This window comes from Pseudozyma hubeiensis, assembly GCF_000403515.1.
Source record: "Pseudozyma hubeiensis SY62 DNA, scaffold: PHS20, whole genome shotgun sequence".
Taxonomy (NCBI): Eukaryota; Fungi; Basidiomycota; class Ustilaginomycetes; order Ustilaginales; family Ustilaginaceae; genus Pseudozyma; species Pseudozyma hubeiensis.
The window spans coordinates 200,206-216,630 of record NW_012133802.1 but is presented as its reverse complement, the minus strand read 5'-3'; the positions used below and the strand labels follow the sequence as shown (position 1 = coordinate 216,630).

The window sequence follows — 16,425 nt, the reverse complement described above, 5'->3', positions numbered from 1 at the left end:
CGAGGATGCGATTCCAACAGTACATTCTTCCGCTGCGATAGTGTAAAAGTAGTAGTACATCATCTCGAAGATAAAAGCAACGACATCCAGTAGAAACTTCAATACGGCTGTTGAGCTTGTACAGATCGCTCTCTCTTACGGAACTCCTTCCGAACGTGCTCTCATAGACAATCAGCAGTGTTGCCGCGCAGCGAAGTGTGCGATGCAAGAGTATGACAGTGAAGTGCTTTTTTCGAATGGCAAAGTAGCGCAGCAGCACGTGGTCCCGTCACGCGTGTAGCGCACACGACAGAAACCAAAAAAGAAAGTGTTGTTTGTGGAGGGTCCAAGACGGGAAAAAAAGGGGTTTGCAGCGCACGGCTGCAAAGTGTTGTTCTCCTTTCCGCCGCATGGAAAGAAAGGGGCTTCGAGGAGGAGGACGGCTTTTCTCATTTCAGTCGATGCCCACTTTGTCTTTGTCACAACGATCATTCTCCCCCTTCAGAACTGGTCACAGCAAGGCCGCGCTCGAGTGGGAGAAAGACCGACCTGGCTCTGTTCGGTCCGACTTCATCTCGTTGAACTAGGGTCTAGCTGGTCCCATCCAACGCGGTGCCAGGGTTGCTCGAGGGCCCAGGCGAAAGCATATAACTTTCCTTCAAGCTCATTCCCCAACTTTTCTGTGCAAGTCTGCATTCTTAAGACGCAAAATGTCGACGTCAACGCTTCCGAAGTCTCCACTCACCCCGGTCTCACCCAACCGTCTAGGCTTCTGTCAACGATGCGGAGACCCAATCTCGAACAAAATGCGCTGCTCGAAATGCGGTGGAACCAGCAAAGCCCCTCACATCCCTGCTGCTCGTAAACCTGATCCCTGGACGCACCGCTACGTCAACCCTCTCTCCTTCCCCGTTCACGACACGCACGAGCCATACCTGCACGACCAACCACCGCCCTCCTCGCCCAAACGTCTATCCCACGATCCTGCGCTCGGGTTCGGTATGCCTTCTCGCATCACCCGCGACCTCCGCTCCTCCCTCACTACCACGCCACTGGAACGTCTGCCGAGTCAGGACTACACAAACCCGCTCATCACCGGTTCCGACGGAGTGCTGTCCAAGGTGTGCGGCTCGATGGTCGAGCCTTCTTCCAGCAGGAATCGGTGGTCTTGTGACGACTGCAAGACGATCTTTGCTAGAGATTCGACGCTCTACGCACCACCACAATCCGCAACCGCGGAGCAGGGGGGAAAGGATGTGTTCTACTGCAAAAGCTGCTACGCTAGAAGGTACAGTTTGGGAGAATGCAGGGGGTGTGGGAAGGACGTGTTGGGATCGACGAAGGAGGATGGTAAGTTTGTCAAGGGTAGCGGTGGGATTTGGCACGGAAGATGTTGGAAGTGTAGCCTTTGTGGAGACGCAAAAGATGTGTTGGTGGGGATGGATGGCATGCCTGTCTGCGAGAGCTGTTTCGATCGACCCAGAGGAGCAAAGGTGGAGCTATCGAAGGGGGAGGTGGAGTTGCCGGATGTGAGGAGGGTGACTAGAGCGGCAGCAACACGAACCGGTGCGATGGGTGCAACGATCGCCGAGCTTACGAAAAAGCTGGGTCAGCAGTCGGTATCCTCCACTCGATCAAGCTCGAGCACTTCTCTACCGCAAAGTACGTCGCACGGATCCGTAGAGGTGTCACCCCGATCTCCGTCGAAGAGTCAATATGCGTTTGCGAACAATGCGCCTGCGTCGCCGGGGAAGATGTCTCGTTCGGGAAGTTTGACGGGGAGCGGAAGCCCGACGAAGCCACGTCCGTTGACGGCGCAATTCAGGGACGGGTTGAACCTGGCTGCTTTCCAGTCGAGCTTTGCGGGAGGCGTGGATGGGGAGGATGAGAGGGTGAGGAGGAGGGATTCGAGGAGTCGAAGTGTTAGTCCGGTGAAGAGGCCAGAGTCGAAGGAAGATGCGGTTTCTAGCCGTACTGTGAACGGCTTTCCACGACCGCTCAACTCTCCTACCAAGGAACTTCATGCATCGAAATCGCCTTCTCCATCCAAGTCAGCCCCTCCCGAACCCACGCAAACCCAGCTCGAGCCAGCTCAAGGCGCAACCCGATGCTCCGCCTGCCACCTCCTACCCTTCGAAGCCCCATCCAACAACTCTTCTGAAGTCGTCATGGTGACGCTGCCCGACAACGTCCATCTTCACGCCTCGTGCTTCCGATGCTCCATCTGCAACGATCCCATCGACGGAAGCAAAAGCTTTGTTCGGCTCGACAGTGCGCCTTCGACGGTGGAGGGGTTGTCGGCATACGCTCATCCACGATGTTCGCCTACGATCCAGATATCTCTTCAGAGGTCTCGGGAGGTTGAGGGAAAGGGTTTTCGAGCTGGTCTGGATGTGTCTAGTGCGACGAGGGTTGGGAAGGGGAGTCATGCTACGCATCAGAGAGAGTTGAAGCCCAGTCCTGTGCCTTCACCTGCGCCGTCGCTGAGGGAGAGGGATCAGGTCCGACCGACTGTCGTAGCCTCCTTCACAGCGGATGCATCGAAAACTTCTCACTCGACCTCGGGAGCAGCTGCCCGAACCACACCTCAGCCCAACCCAGCCGCAGGAATCTTCTCCCGTCTCAGCGCCATCTCCACCGCCTCTTCAAACCCCTCCCTCCTCACCAATTCCTCTCCCACCACCACCCCCAGCCGGTCATGGGGTGGAATGGCAGCCTGTCCCCACTGCGGACTCTCCATCTCCGCTCTCGAATCCACCCTCGGTCCGCGCGGAACCGTATGGCACAAACCCTGCCTCATCTGTCGTTCCCCCGCACCACCCCCCTCTGCACACGATAGGTGGAGTCGAAAACCCATCCCGACAATCTGCGGGAAAAAGTTGGATTCAGGTGCCAAAGTCAACAAGGACGGAGAGGTCAGGTGCAGGGATTGCTACGATCGTGATGAGGCCAGCTTCAAGGTGAAACGATGAGATGGTGGACTTGTAAAACAGTCCTCCTCATTTATGCAATGAGACGTGTGCGCGTACGTTGTTGTTTGAACGAGCGAGAAACACACACGAGAGACAAATGATTCTGGGTTGAGACGTCGATTGCATTACAGAGATGAAATGTGATGAAACGACATCCAACTAGAAATAAGAGTGAGACGATCGACCAACTGTGAACGAGGAACGATCATAGATGCGATCGACGACCATGCCACACAAGGTGTTGGCCGAACAATCATTTTGGTGGAAAGGGGAGTGCAGGTTGGCGACTCTGCGCTTAGTCGAAGAGACCGAAGCCCATGTCGTCATCGGACTCCTCCTTCTCCTCCTCCTTCTCCTCCTCGGCGGCGGCAGCAGCACCAGTGTCAGCGGCGGCAGCGGCAGGGGCAGCGGCGGCGAAAGCCTCGGGGTTGGCAAGGTACTCCTTGGCCTTCTTGCTTCCCTCGAACTCGTAGTCGGTGGCGATGGAGACGGCGATGAGGTTCTTGTAACCGTTGACGAGGCTGTGCATGACGCTGGCGATGGTGGGGTAGTTGAGGGCGAGCGAGATGCAGGCAATCTGCTTGATACCGAGGACGAATCGGTCGACGAGCTCGTCCTCCGAGACGTCGAGGACGGACGACTCGAAGCACTGACCCTGGTCGTAGATCTGGACGACGGTCATACCGTAGGTGAAGGGCGAGATGTTGAGCATGTTGAGCAGGGTAGCCTCGGAAGTACCGACACGGTTACCGGCGTCGACGACCTTGACGTCCGAGACGATCTCGATGGTACCACGGGCGATCTTGGTGGGGACACCAAGGGCCTGGAAGAACGAGGTCTTACCGGGCTCCATACCAGTGTTGCCGGCCTTGACGTAGATGTCGGCGGGAGCGTAGGCACCGGCACGGGCAGGGGCAGCGACACGGTTGGCCAGGATGACATCACGAACATCCTTGAGGTCGCCCGAGGTGAAGACGAAACCAATGTTGCCCTTGAGGTGGGGCAGCAGACGCTCGTAGTCCGGGTTGTCACCGATGAGCATTCGGAGAGCACGACGAGCCATGGTGTTCTTACCCATGAGCACGACACCCTTGCCGCGGAGCGACTGACGGATCTGGTGCATCTGCTGCGAGCTGACATTGTCGATGTTGACGATGAAGATGGAGGGGTACTTCTCGAGGAGCTCGGTGAGCTTCTCGAACCAAGCCTCCTTGGTAGCACGAGGCATTCCACCCATTTTGGCTGATTTGTAGTTGGTTGGTTGTTGGTGAAGGGTTGCGGAGAATGTAGAAAAGTTCGGCCTACCTATCACCTCAAAGAGTGGATTGAAAGGAAGTTTAAAGGTCGAACGGGCAATCAGTGGATTGATGGGGAGAGAGGAGAAGGAAGGAAGTGTCGGGCGGGCTTTGGTGTGGATCGCAACTAGCTGGTGCCAACAACGCTCGCTGCTTCTGCGGGGCTGCAGGCTCGGAAATTCTCAAAATGGAGAGAGAGCCGCCTGCAGGCACTTTCTTCCGCTTGCAGTTCGAATTGCTGCGGCAAGTCCTGTCGGTGAAATTTGGTTTTATTCGGACCCGAGTTTTGCATCCTCCTTTTTTTTTGTCACTTGGGCTGTTAGACCATATAAGCCGATTCCCGAGAACTTTTTCGGTGTCGGTGCGAGCATTGCGAATCACAGCGAATGTGACAAGATCGTGTGCTTCTCGATCCCATTCACAAGGCCTTCCCTAGCAGAACAATCTTTTGGTTAACACAGCTAAGCCCATTTCTGGCCCAGACTGCCGCTCTCATTCAGTCCGACCATCTTGCAGCGCCGATCAATCGCTCTCCAAATGCGGTCACAACAGTAACACAACCTACTCCGACACCAGCATACGCAATCTTGCTGCCCAAGGAGAGGCTGGCTCCATCCTACAAAGTGCGGCACACTCGCTCGCAACGGCGGCGACTCACTCTCAAGCGGCGACGTCCGTCTTCGCAACAAGAGTGATGCCCGGGCATGTCCGTCAGCTCCGCCTTGCAGTCGCTGCGGCTCACAGCAGCGAGGCCGGTCGCATCTGCTCAGCGTCACGTATCCGCTGCAGCATCACTGCCGGCAAGAGCAAGCTCTAACAGCATCGTTCAAGCTAGTAGGCCGGTGCGGACATCCAGAAGCGATGGGAATGCCATATCTCGACCACATGCACCACACGGACATCTGGACCAGGGAGCTGCAGGGCCATCTCGTTGCTTCTGTACATCCCATCATCGACAAAAGGCGTCCGAGCTTCCACTGGAAGAGCTGCATTATCAAAGCTCTCTCGACAGCTATCGGCATGAACAGCTCTCCGACGCTTCCGACTACTGGCAGCCAACCGACGCTTCCGCCTCGCTCGTCCCGGCTAGGAGATCAGCGCGCCGTACCGACCCTCACAGCCTGCAGACAGCACCGTCAATACAGCAACTCTTTCCAGAAGATTCTTCCTACGACCACTTTTTCACCCCTTCTGTGCAACAAATCCCGCCCTCAATAGGTGCCACTACTGCGCCTGAACCCATCAAACAGGACATCGTCGCCCCGACTTCGTACATCGACTCGCTTGGACCTCACCGGAGACAAGAGCTTGATGACCGCGTTTCTCTACTCATCCGATCTGGCGAGCGCTCGCTACCAGCCCTGTGTGCCGTCTATGGTGAAATCGATCAACTGCAAAGGGAACACCTTTGCTGCTACATTTTGTCGCAATGCGTCAAGCGGTCCCAAGATGCGTTTACAGTATTGGACCTCTACCGCTCATGGACGGCCGTATCCTTTTCCGACATTACCGATCCGGGACGGACACGTTCCATGCTTCGCAGCATGTGGGGCGACAGCCTCTATCGATGCGCTACCTACCTGCAAGCAGCTGGACTCACTCGACATGCGGCAGCAATTGCCGCAGATGTTCGCATGAAGCCATCGCAATCCCGATACCTCTTAGAGCGACTCGTCTACGATCTCAAGCTGCCACAGTCACTGGGCATGACGCCTGGTCACACTCCCGAAGCAATATCGACTCCGTCCTTGGCAACACCGGCAATTCCCGCTTCAAATACGAAGACCCTGTTCGCAGAAGCAGACGCTCGCCTCGCCGTTCGCGGAATGTGCGATGCGATGATCAATCTCATGGCAGACGGCGTCGCTTTCAAGCGCAAGACGGTCAACCGAATGTTCAAATTGCTCTGTTTGACACGAGCGAGGAGTCGCGTGATTCGTACCATACGGGCTGCACAGCGTCGTGCGCAGATCGACGCTTTAGGGCTCGAAGCGAAGAGAGGCGAGATGCGAGCTGCTGGAGGCTTTTCGCGTCTGCGGGCAGAGCAAGGTAAGCCACCGCAAGTGGTGTCGACCAAGGTCATGGAGGACGCCATTCGGATGCTTTGCGCACAGGATGCGAGCGGTGCGAGAACGGCGTACGAAGTGCTCGGCGTTCTTGATCCGTTGCAAAGGACACCGGTCATGTACGATGCGCTGATGACGGTGCACGGCAGTGCATCAGCCACACTTGACGCACCTGTCGAACGAGTCCGAGGTGAAGTAGCGGCAAGTCATGGCTACAAGACTGTCGATGAACAGCTTTGGTCCGACATCTGCACGCTCCCACACCTGGGCGGACCGACACTGCGAACCATCTCAGCACGCATTGTTTGTCACACTCGCAAACGCAGCCTCGATCTGATCAGATCGGACCTCGCCTTGATTCGAGCCCGCAACATGGGCAGCATCCACGACTTGAGCGAGAATGCCAAGCTCGGCGTCGTTCGCTGCTGCATCGAAAGCGGTGCTCTGCTCGCTGGCTTCCGATACGCATCGACCTTGCTCTCTCCCGCGGTGGCAGCCGGCGACGAAGGGTTCCAGACCAAAGTGATCGCAACGCTGCTCCGTGGTGCACAGCACATCCACCTCGCCGCGCCGCCATCAACCTCCGACGCACCCCGATCGTCGCCTTCTCGTGCAAAACTGCTCAAACGCTTCCTCGCACACCTCTCACGCCTTCACCGGACGTTTCCGCAGCTTCAACCGGACATCCACACGCTCAGCTTGTTGATCCAGCTGCTGGATAGGCATCAGGCGTGGATCGAGACATCGACGTTGTGGAACATGCTGCGCTTGGTAGGTGGACATTTCAAGCAGGAGGATCGACGGTTGGTGCAGGTGTTGGAAGCATTTGTCGAGGTGTTTGAGGGTAGGGACGAACGACATTCTGCTTCGGAGTTGAAGGGTCTGATTGACAAACTGCGATGTTCGCAACCTAGTGCCTAAGAAATGCCAAAACCCACATCTTTCATTTGTTCCCCAACAACCCGTTTGGACAAGAGTGTTACGCTACCCACGGTTCATCGTATTGCCCGCACCCTTCCTATTCTCCTCACTGAACGCATCCCACTGCAGATCCTTGGTTCTCTGATCCTCCTCCGCGTCCTCCGCATCGCGTGTTCCATCCATTTCGGCTCTTAGCTGTCTCTGTTCTGTGCTGGTGGGGGCATCGTAGCTCGCCTGACCACCTCCTTGGATGATGTTGCCACGACGCTGTTCCTCTTCGAGGTATTGGTCGATGGACATTGTGGGAAGACGATGCGAAGGTTGGAAGACGGAGGAAGCGATGGAGGAACGGGTGGAGGGGGTGATGGTGAAGGGACGGAGGACTTTTCCGGTGGGAGCTAGGAGTGGGCCGGTGGTGGGGAGGGAGGAGGGATTGCGGTCGAGACGCCATTCTTCAGCGTTGGAGGTGGAGGGTTGGGAAGAGTTCGGGGGAGGTGGTGGGGGTAGGGATCGTAGGAGTTCAAGTTCCTGACTTGCAGAGGTGATCAACTGGGTTGTTTTGAGGGAGTGGAGGTTGAGTTGGGCGAGAAGGTATTGACGGACGGAGGAGATTCCACCTGGTGCTGAGGCGGGAGTTTCTTGACCCAAACCTTGATCTTCGTCATCGTCATCATCCTCTTCTTCGTCATCGTCGCTAGATCGTGACCTAGGATATAGCAGCAAATCGTACCCCACATCCGAAGGAACCTTGACGTGACTGTCAAGCTTGATCTTTGCCTGGTAGGCATCCCGGAACTGTTCCAAGTTGCTCTTGAGAGCACGTTCCAGCTTGAACAGCGAGATCTTGACTTCTCTAGCGTGTGGCGCCGCCCCACCCGTCGAGGTGAGGCTGGAATCCAACCCGATACCCGTCAGCTCGTTGGCGGGGACGTTGACCAGCGTCCATCCTAGCAGCTGCTTGGTCGTTGGAGGAACAACACCCAACGCCAAGGTGCGGTTCAAAAACGTTGCGGCGGCATGTTGACTCGAAGCGAGCCTCTGTTTGCGAGCGCTGTGATCCGTACCCGTTCGAACGGCGGTCTGCAGTTCAGACTGGAGCGAGGGCAGGAAGAGCGTTCGGAGCGAAGACGTGGAGATGTCGCGCAACGCGTCGTTGGGAGAGATAACGCCGATCGAGTCGGACAGCTGCTGCGCTCGAGCTAGAAGGGATAACGTCGCCTCGGCGGGGTCGACTGCGGACGAGGAAGAGGAAGCAGAGGCAGAGGTAGATGTCTCGGGTGCTCGAGGATCGAATGCTTGAGGTGGTGGCGGAGGTGGCGGGTCGGCTGCGCGGAGGAAGACGGTCGCGATCAGGTCGCTGAGCGTCTGACCCGACATTGTGAGTTAAGGTGATGGTGTGGTGGATGGCTGAGCCGGCGGTGAAAAGTGTTGGTCTCGTCGAGAAGGTGTGTGCAAATCGCGCTCGAGGTGGAGCGAAGCGGAGAGGAGAAGAAGCGGGAAAATGTCGATTAGTCACGATTACTTGCACATCTGACCTGTTCGAGACTTCCGGTGAATCAAGTGCATAGCCGGAGATAGCTCACGCCCTTCCCCAGGTGCTGCCGGCACGTCATGATGGCACGAGCGTCCGTGGAGGTTGGCGTCGCTGCTCAGCTGACCGATGCTGGACACTCTCTCACCGCCGGTTGCAGTGAGATATAATATCTGACCCTCCCCACAACTCTTACCATCCCTCCAACTCACACACACGCACACACCACATCCGCTATCAACCTCGCAAACATGCCAATCCCGACCGTGCGCCTCCCCTCCGGCCTCGAGCTGCCCCGCCTCGCCTTCGGCACGGGCACCGCACTCTACAACTCGGACGCGGCCTCGCAAGTCACCATGGCGCTCAACGCTGGATTCCGCTTCATCGACGGCGCCGAAGTGTACGCCAACGAAGCGTCGATGGGCAACGGAATCGAGTCGTTCCTCAAATCATCCGGCCTCAAGCGCAACGACATCTACGTGCTCACCAAAGTGGGCAAGGATGGAATGAAGGATCTTCAGTCGGCAGTCAAGGTGGAATTGCAAAAACTCAAGGTGGATCAGTTGGATTCGTACCTGCTGCATCTACCTCCTCGTGGCAAGGATGGCTTGCCTAGCAACGTGGATGCGTGGAAGGAGCTGGAGAAGATCAAGCAGGCAGGGCTCACCAAGAGCATCGGTGTCAGCAACTGGCTGGCTAGCGATATTCAGCAGCTGCTCGATGCTGGCTTGAGCGTGCCTGACATTAACCAGATCGAATTCGTAAGTGCTAAGATTTTCCTCCCATTGTGGGATTGATGAGAATGATCGCTGATCGAGATCCCCCTTTTTTGTTTGCTCTGCAGCACCCATACATCTACTCGCACGACGAGTACAAGAAGCTGCTCGCGCTGCAAAAGAAGCACGGCATCGTCACCATGACCTACTCGGCCCTCGCACCCTTCTACAAGTCCGCACTTCCCGAAGACGGCCCTCTGAACAAGGCTCTCACCTCGATTGCAGGCAAGAACGACAAGCGCACCATCGCCAACGTACTCCTCCGATGGGCTCTGCAGCGTTCCGAGGGAATCATCACTACTACCACCAGCAAGGAGTCGCGTGCCAAGGAGTACCTCGACCAGTTGGACTCGAGCAACGACGGTCAGCTCGAGCTGAGCGAGGACGAGCTGAAGCAGATTGATCGGGCTGGTGAGGAGCATGGCGTGGAGAAGTTTTACATGGCTCCCTTCCTCAAACCTTGATGGATCAAGACAGGCCACATGAAATAGCAAATTGCTTTTCACGACCAGCTGAACCGCAACGTCATGATGGAGTGGAGTGTATCGGCAACGAGAACAGAACAGGTGGCAGAGCGGAGGGTTTGGAAGCGTGTCGAGCAGAAGAGGGGAACCGGTCCGTGCATGAAAAAAATAGCGAGTTGAGTTGAATTGTGAGATGTAACACTGATGATGAAAATCGTGATCGCTCTGATTAGGAACGGATCCGAAACGCGCCGCTTGCAATTCGAGGTTGGCGCTCACTTTGCAGCTTTCCGCTTCTTTCCAACACCTTTGGCTTCTCGTCATCGTTCCTCACCACCAACCCTTGTCGATCGTGTCCACCGTTCCTACTCTCCACGCATCTCGCTTCACGAGGACACCGACCACAAACAAGCGACAGACGGAACCAGGTCGAACAAACCACTCGTACATATACTTCATAATGGCTGTAAGTTGATCGCACTTGTTTATGACATGTTTCCGAGATTGGTATGCGCTGGACCATGATGACTGACTATCCATTCAACCAATCCTCCTCATGCTCTTTCGCCGACTTTGCCTCACCGTGCGCAATGCTGTAATCATACATCTCGCTCACGACTCTACGATATCGGACCACAACACACCGCCGCAAACTCACCTCTTCCGGCGCACCACCCTCGACCACACACTTTCTCTCCACCCACCGCCTCTGTCTGCTTCACTTTCTCGCTCGCTACCAGTCCGGATTCAGCTTCAAAGGCGGTCGACCTCGATGCTTCGCCTTCTGGCAGGAGTTCCAGAAATGCTACGCCTCGGCCGACACACCCTCCGACTGCATCGGCGCCAAGGAGGACTACCTCGAATGCCTCCACCACACCAAAGAGATCGCACGCGCCAAGCAGATCAAGGACCACTGGTTGCAACGTCAGGCCAAAGAAGCTCACGCCGCTAGGGAGAAGGGCGAGGTGAGGGCGACCAGCTCCATCATGGATCTGGGGCTCATAAACGACGCCGCTGGCAAGAATGGTGGGAAGGGTGGGAGCAGTGGTGAGGAGAGCTCGTAGGGAGGTAAAAAACACAATTGCAAGAGTAGTACAGGGTGCAATCTATTCGCTCTTCGGTTCTGGTATTCTGTGTGTGTATGTGATGGTTTCGGCGGGCGACGTGTGTGCCGGGATGGTGAAAGAGAGTCGGTTTCGACAGGGTGAAGAGTATACATCCGCACACCGGCGCATCAACACCCCAGCACCGCCGAATCATACCCAAACCCACCCGTCGACAGACTCGGCGGCAAATCCTCCTCCCTGCTCCCCATCTCCCCCGGGTTCTCCCCCAGCACCAGCTCCAACACCCCTCCCCTCTCAAACACGCTATGGCACAACCAATTCCTCGTATATTTTTCTCCATCCAACCACGCTTCCCTAATATACTTGTTCCTTCTCGCCCCATCCCAGCCCCGCGTTTTCAACCGGAACACCTTCCCCGTGATGGCGTTTCTCACCTCGTACGCGCTGATCAGAGGCGTGCTTAGCAGGTAGACCCCCGTTCCGGCGACGGGGAACATACCGAGATGCGTCCAGACGATGAAACTTCCCATCGCTCCGACATCGTCGTTGCCTGGCAAACCTGCCTTGCTCGTACTGAACTTTTCCCGCATCAACTTGACCACGAGATCGACCGTATGTCTGTATCCTCCGACGGCAAAGTTGGCCGAATACGCAGCCAAGAACCCGGGTTCATCGCCTATATCCGCATAACCCATCGACCACATATGCTTATATCTCTCCACAAACCTCTTGCTTCCACCCATCAGTTCCACCACCTGTGCCATATCGTGCGGTGCAAAAAAGCTGTACTGCCAACTACTAGCTTCGTAAAAATCATGACCTTCGCCTCGATCCAAAAAGCAACCGAATGGTTCCAATGCAGGGGAACATCGACGTGGATCCTGGTACGCCCACGAACCATCCTCGTTTCTCGCTTGGAGGAATCCGGTGAAGTTGTCGGATGCGATCGAAGTGTTCCACAGGTTGAACGTGTCGTTGCTGAGAACGCGGTAGGATGTGTAGAGCGTGGGGTGGGAGAGACCGGCGGAGACGAGGGCGATGGAGAAATCGTTGTATGCGTACTCGATGGTTCTGCTGGCGGTTCTGCCTGGTGTTGCGCCCGGTTTCTCGGGCGATCCCCATTCTCCGCGGGGTACGTAGCCTAGTGCACGTCTTGCTTCGATCCCACCTCGACCGACAAGCCCCCAGGAGGGCGGTTCGATTTGTGCATCCTTAAGCATCCCCTCTAGCGCATCCTCCCAAAACCCCCTATCGCCCCGCAAGATTCCTTTGACAAAGGAATCGCTCAACAACATCTCCGCGTTGCTCCCACCCTGCGTAAACCCCTGCAGCGTCGACATCCGACAGTCCGGCAGCCACCCTTCCTTGCGGTAGATCTCGACGACGGAACGCACGACTTCGGCTTGCACCCCAGGTGCGAGAAGCGTCCACAGCGGGTGCACCGTACGGGCGGAATCCCAGATGCAGTACAGGGAATCGTACGAGGGTTCGGTGGTGGAAAACCGCGGGTTGTCCCCAGTGACATTGTTGGGCGAGAGAAAGGTGCGGTACAGGGACGAGTAGAAGAGCGTCAGGTCGTCCGGGGTGAGACCGTCGTGCGAGATGGTGAGGGTGTCGCTGAGGAGCGCGTTCCATTTGGAGCGAGTAGCTAACGCGACGGTGGAGAGAGATTTGGTGGAAGGGAAGGTGGGGATTTCCGCCGATGCGTAGTTGCACGCTGCACGTGTGGATGTCCAGCTGATACCTATGCGAACGGGAAGCGTCCCCGCGAAATCTGCTGAGGAAAGTCGATCCTGGTCGATCGTCAAGATGACACCTGCCTCACCATAGACGTCGGTGAGATCTTTGGCGTCCGGAGACGATTTGTCCATTTCGTACGTTCCCATCGCTCGAACCAGCGGGACGTCGAGGCACGTGTAGACAGTGAATTGTCCAACGCCGAAGGAAGGGGAAAAGGTGGCGCTCGTTTCGATGCGCGTCACCTCCGTAGCAGGCGAATCGGATGTGGCTGGGAGGACGAAGGAGGAAGTGGTGAGCGAGTTGTTTGGAGAACGACCGCTATTCTGCAGATCGGTCATGTAGTCGAACACGAGGACGGGCTCGAGGTTGTTTGCTCGCTTCGAAGGCTCTTCCGTGGCTGAGCGCGACGACCTCCACGAACCACGCTCGATAGCGTCGGAAAAGTCGATGTTGTAGACAGCAGCATGATCACTAGCAGCCATGCTGACGTCTACCCCGGACTGCAGCGAAAAGTGAAACTCTCCCGGGGTGCTCTTGACGGAAGAGTGCTTGATGTCGGCCCTTCTCGCGTGTCGGGTCCACTTGCATCCCGAGGTAGCTTCGTTGATGTCGAGCTGACAGTACTGCGGCAGCAGCGAGGACATTCCGAGCGATGCCCTGCCTCCTGTACCGTCGTCGTGGAGTGCGCTGATTCCAAAGATGGGAGAGTGGCCGTCCGGCACGAAACCGGCCTGATTGTTGGGCGCATCAGAATCGAGACCGGGCTTGATGCTGCCGAAGGGGGCGGAGGGTCCTGCAAAGACGTTGCCGCCGTTGAGGGTGCCGATGAGAGTGTCGACGTAGGATGCTGGGTCCTTTGTGGGAGGTAGTGCCGCTCGAACGGCCTGCGCCAGATTCGCCAAGAGCACGAACCATTTTAGGAGATCCGAGCGCATGGCGAGACGCAGCGGAGAGGAGAAGAGGTCACGAAGCAAGCAGCCACTTCATGACCAGAGCTGCCGGCAGCGGCACAAGCTCTTGCAGACTGGACCAAGATGAAGCCGGGTTGGTTGGGAGCATGCAAGATTGTTCGTCATGGCCAAGCGTCACGAGAGACTAAATCGTAGAAGGAGTTAGCCGGAGTGTTAGAGTGGGAGCAGCAAAGTGGAGAATGAACGACGCCAAATTGGACAGCCGAAACGCGTGGGTCAATGATTTCTCTGTTGGATTCACATGCGTGCAAACAGCGCAACCAGCAGCGGCGTCACGCGGATCTCGAAGTGCACGGACAGCGAGTCGCAAGCCTGGACTCAGCCTTCATCCTGCTCCCCGTCCATCACCACCACAACTTGTCATCGTCCATCACCACCACAACTTGTCATCAACAACACAGCCACAGCCCACGAGTTCCCTATACTCACCCTGATACCATGCTAGCTCGCAACTGAATCAAAGATACCCCACACCTAACATCATCCGCGCAGCCATGTCATACCCGCACCAACGATCCGCTCGAGGCTCGTCCGACCTCAACACTCGATACCAGCGCATCTCGTCCCACCAGCAACAGCAGCAGCAGCAGCAGCAGCAGCAGCAGCAACAACAACAACAACAGCAGCAGCAGCGTCAAAGGCAACTGCCACAGCGAACATATTCAGCCACAACACCGACATGGACTTCCCAGCCTGTACCCGAACCACCGCTGCTCCCACCGCTGGTAGATCTGGCCAACTGGATCGCTTCGCTGCCACCCATCCAGGAATGGCCGCAGCTGCTGGTGGATCGTCTGCTGCTCGCGCCCGTCACGCAGCTTCTGCAGTACACACGCGATATCATCCTGTCGCCAAAAACTCATCGGATCGTGGTGCGACTCGGTGTGCTAGCTACGATCTTTTGGATCGCTCTGGCGGCGGCTATCGTTAGTTATGTCGGGTTCTACCGTGCTTGGGTTCCGGATGTAGGGTTGCGCAAAGAGATATGGCTGCAGTATGGACAGGATCGACCTCCTTATGCGCACCTCGACTTCGGTCACGGTGCGCAGGGGTATCGGTTGCGGGAACCAACGCCTTCTTCTTCGTCCTACAATGCGGCGGATCTCAATGGAGAGTTTTTCGCCACAGATCAGGCGTACGACGTAACGCTCGAGTTGTCGGTCCCTCTCAACCAGGCGAATCTGGATCTGGGCAACTTCATGGTGGATCTGGAGCTCAAGAGCAGATCCAACGTCTCGGTCTTCCACGTCAGCAAACCGACGCTTCTCACCTACTCTACGGCGCCCGTGAGGGCGGCCGATTCCATCTCGCAGATGATCTCGAGGAATCCTGCGTCGACGCAGTCTCCTTCGAACTCGCAGTTGCTGCGTATCTCGTTGTTGAGGCGGGCGGTGTTGAGACCGTCGTCGTTCGCGCCCGGTCTGTCGTCGATGGGGGTGGATGGGCGATCGGATCGGAAAGTAACGCACGGGCAGGTGAGTGTCGGCCGTGCAGACGCGGACAAGTACTGGATGTACGGTGGGAACCACAACACGCTAGCTGGGATACAGGCTCTGCCGGGCAACGGCAGGATGGTTCCACTGGCAGTGGGCAGTCACTCGAGCAGGGGAGAGCTGCAGACGTACGCCGCGAGCATACGCTTCGATGCGCATCTGACCGGGTTGAGGTTCTTCATGTACCACTTCCCCGTGCTGTCGTTCCTGCTGTTTACGGGGTTGTTCTTGGCGTGCGAGATGGCGACGGCGTTGACGCTGTGGGCTGTAGCGGCGATCTGGACGAGCGGGATGAGTTTGGAGGCGGATGTGCATTATCAGCAGGGGGAAGGCAAGTGGAGAGGAGGAGGGGAGCAGAGGATGAGGAGCGATGATGGCGTGAAGCAGGAGGATAGTGCGAGTGGAGAGGAGTACAGACGAATGGAGGAGGAGGAAGATGAGACCGAGACCGAGAGCGGGTATGTGGGAAGGCGGGTGAAGGAGGAAGAGTTCAGCGACGAGGAGGAGAAGGCGAGGTTGAGATCGATGGAGAGTCTACGGGAGGCGGATGCGGCTGACCTGCAGGAGGCGATCCGACAGTCGAGGATGAGGGATCTGTTGGAGGCGAGGAGGATGTCCGGTGTGGGTCCTAGCAGGGAACTCGCGGGGGGAGGAGGGGAAGCGTCGTTGATGGAGTTTGTGGATCCGACCGCGCCGATCTCGCCCGAGGAGTTGTCCGAGATCCAGCTGTCGAGGAGGGTGCTGGACAGGCTGGATGAGGAGACGGAGGAGGATACGGATGTGGCGAGCTCGAGGCCAAGCTCGAGGATGACGGCGAGGGCGAGGGAAGGAGGAGAGACGGATGCGTGGGAGGATCTGGAGGACGAATCCACCTCCGGCGGAGAGGGAGTTGAGGATAGAGGGGAGAGTAGGAGGGAGGGCAGCAAGGAGAGTAGTGAGGATGATGATGCGGGAGACACGACGATCGGTGGCTCGGCAACGTCTGGTGGACGGACGATGAGGTCGTTTGGCGCGACGACGACTGCTGCTGGCTCGAGTTCCACACGCACGGACTAAGAAAACACGAATCGCTTTCGGGTGCTTAGTTGGCAAGATGCGATGTATTGTGACGTTGCAAGTGTGACTTTTCTCGGGTATTGTGATTGTTCGG

General features: G+C 56.9%; 7 protein-coding genes across 7 annotated transcripts; 4 read left to right on the top strand and 3 right to left on the bottom strand.

Annotated features, from left to right (window-relative positions):
- Nucleotides 1-689: 689 nt before the first annotated feature.
- PHSY_001823 (hypothetical protein) lies at nt 690-2,951 on the top strand (the record flags this gene model as incomplete). The annotated part of the gene is made up of 1 exon (XM_012332449.1): nt 690-2,951. One exon carries the CDS (start codon nt 690-692, stop codon nt 2,949-2,951), a length of 2,262 nt encoding a protein of 753 aa, XP_012187839.1.
- A 295-nt stretch (nt 2,952-3,246) lies between these two features.
- Nucleotides 3,247-4,188, bottom strand: PHSY_001822 (hypothetical protein; the record flags this gene model as incomplete). The annotated part of the gene is made up of 1 exon (XM_012332448.1): nt 3,247-4,188. The coding sequence occupies one exon, from the start codon at nt 4,186-4,188 to the stop codon at nt 3,247-3,249; it is 942 nt and encodes a 313-aa protein (XP_012187838.1).
- A 762-nt stretch (nt 4,189-4,950) lies between these two features.
- On the top strand, nt 4,951-7,233 carry PHSY_001821 (hypothetical protein; the record flags this gene model as incomplete). The annotated part of the gene is made up of 1 exon (XM_012332447.1): nt 4,951-7,233. The coding sequence occupies one exon, from the start codon at nt 4,951-4,953 to the stop codon at nt 7,231-7,233; it is 2,283 nt and encodes a 760-aa protein (XP_012187837.1).
- A 63-nt stretch (nt 7,234-7,296) lies between these two features.
- Nucleotides 7,297-8,610, bottom strand: PHSY_001820 (hypothetical protein; the record flags this gene model as incomplete). Its single annotated transcript, XM_012332446.1, has 1 exon — nt 7,297-8,610. The coding sequence occupies one exon, from the start codon at nt 8,608-8,610 to the stop codon at nt 7,297-7,299; it is 1,314 nt and encodes a 437-aa protein (XP_012187836.1).
- Nucleotides 8,611-9,015: 405 nt separating this feature from the next.
- Nucleotides 9,016-10,004, top strand: PHSY_001819 (hypothetical protein; the record flags this gene model as incomplete). Its single annotated transcript, XM_012332445.1, has 2 exons — nt 9,016-9,525; nt 9,609-10,004. 2 exons carry the CDS (start codon nt 9,016-9,018, stop codon nt 10,002-10,004), a joined length of 906 nt encoding a protein of 301 aa, XP_012187835.1.
- Nucleotides 10,005-11,238: 1,234 nt separating this feature from the next.
- On the bottom strand, nt 11,239-13,746 carry PHSY_001818 (glycosyl hydrolase; the record flags this gene model as incomplete). Its single annotated transcript, XM_012332444.1, has 1 exon — nt 11,239-13,746. The coding sequence occupies one exon, from the start codon at nt 13,744-13,746 to the stop codon at nt 11,239-11,241; it is 2,508 nt and encodes an 835-aa protein (XP_012187834.1).
- A 530-nt stretch (nt 13,747-14,276) lies between these two features.
- Nucleotides 14,277-16,331, top strand: PHSY_001817 (hypothetical protein; the record flags this gene model as incomplete). The annotated part of the gene is made up of 1 exon (XM_012332443.1): nt 14,277-16,331. The coding sequence occupies one exon, from the start codon at nt 14,277-14,279 to the stop codon at nt 16,329-16,331; it is 2,055 nt and encodes a 684-aa protein (XP_012187833.1).
- Nucleotides 16,332-16,425: the final 94 nt, after the last annotated feature.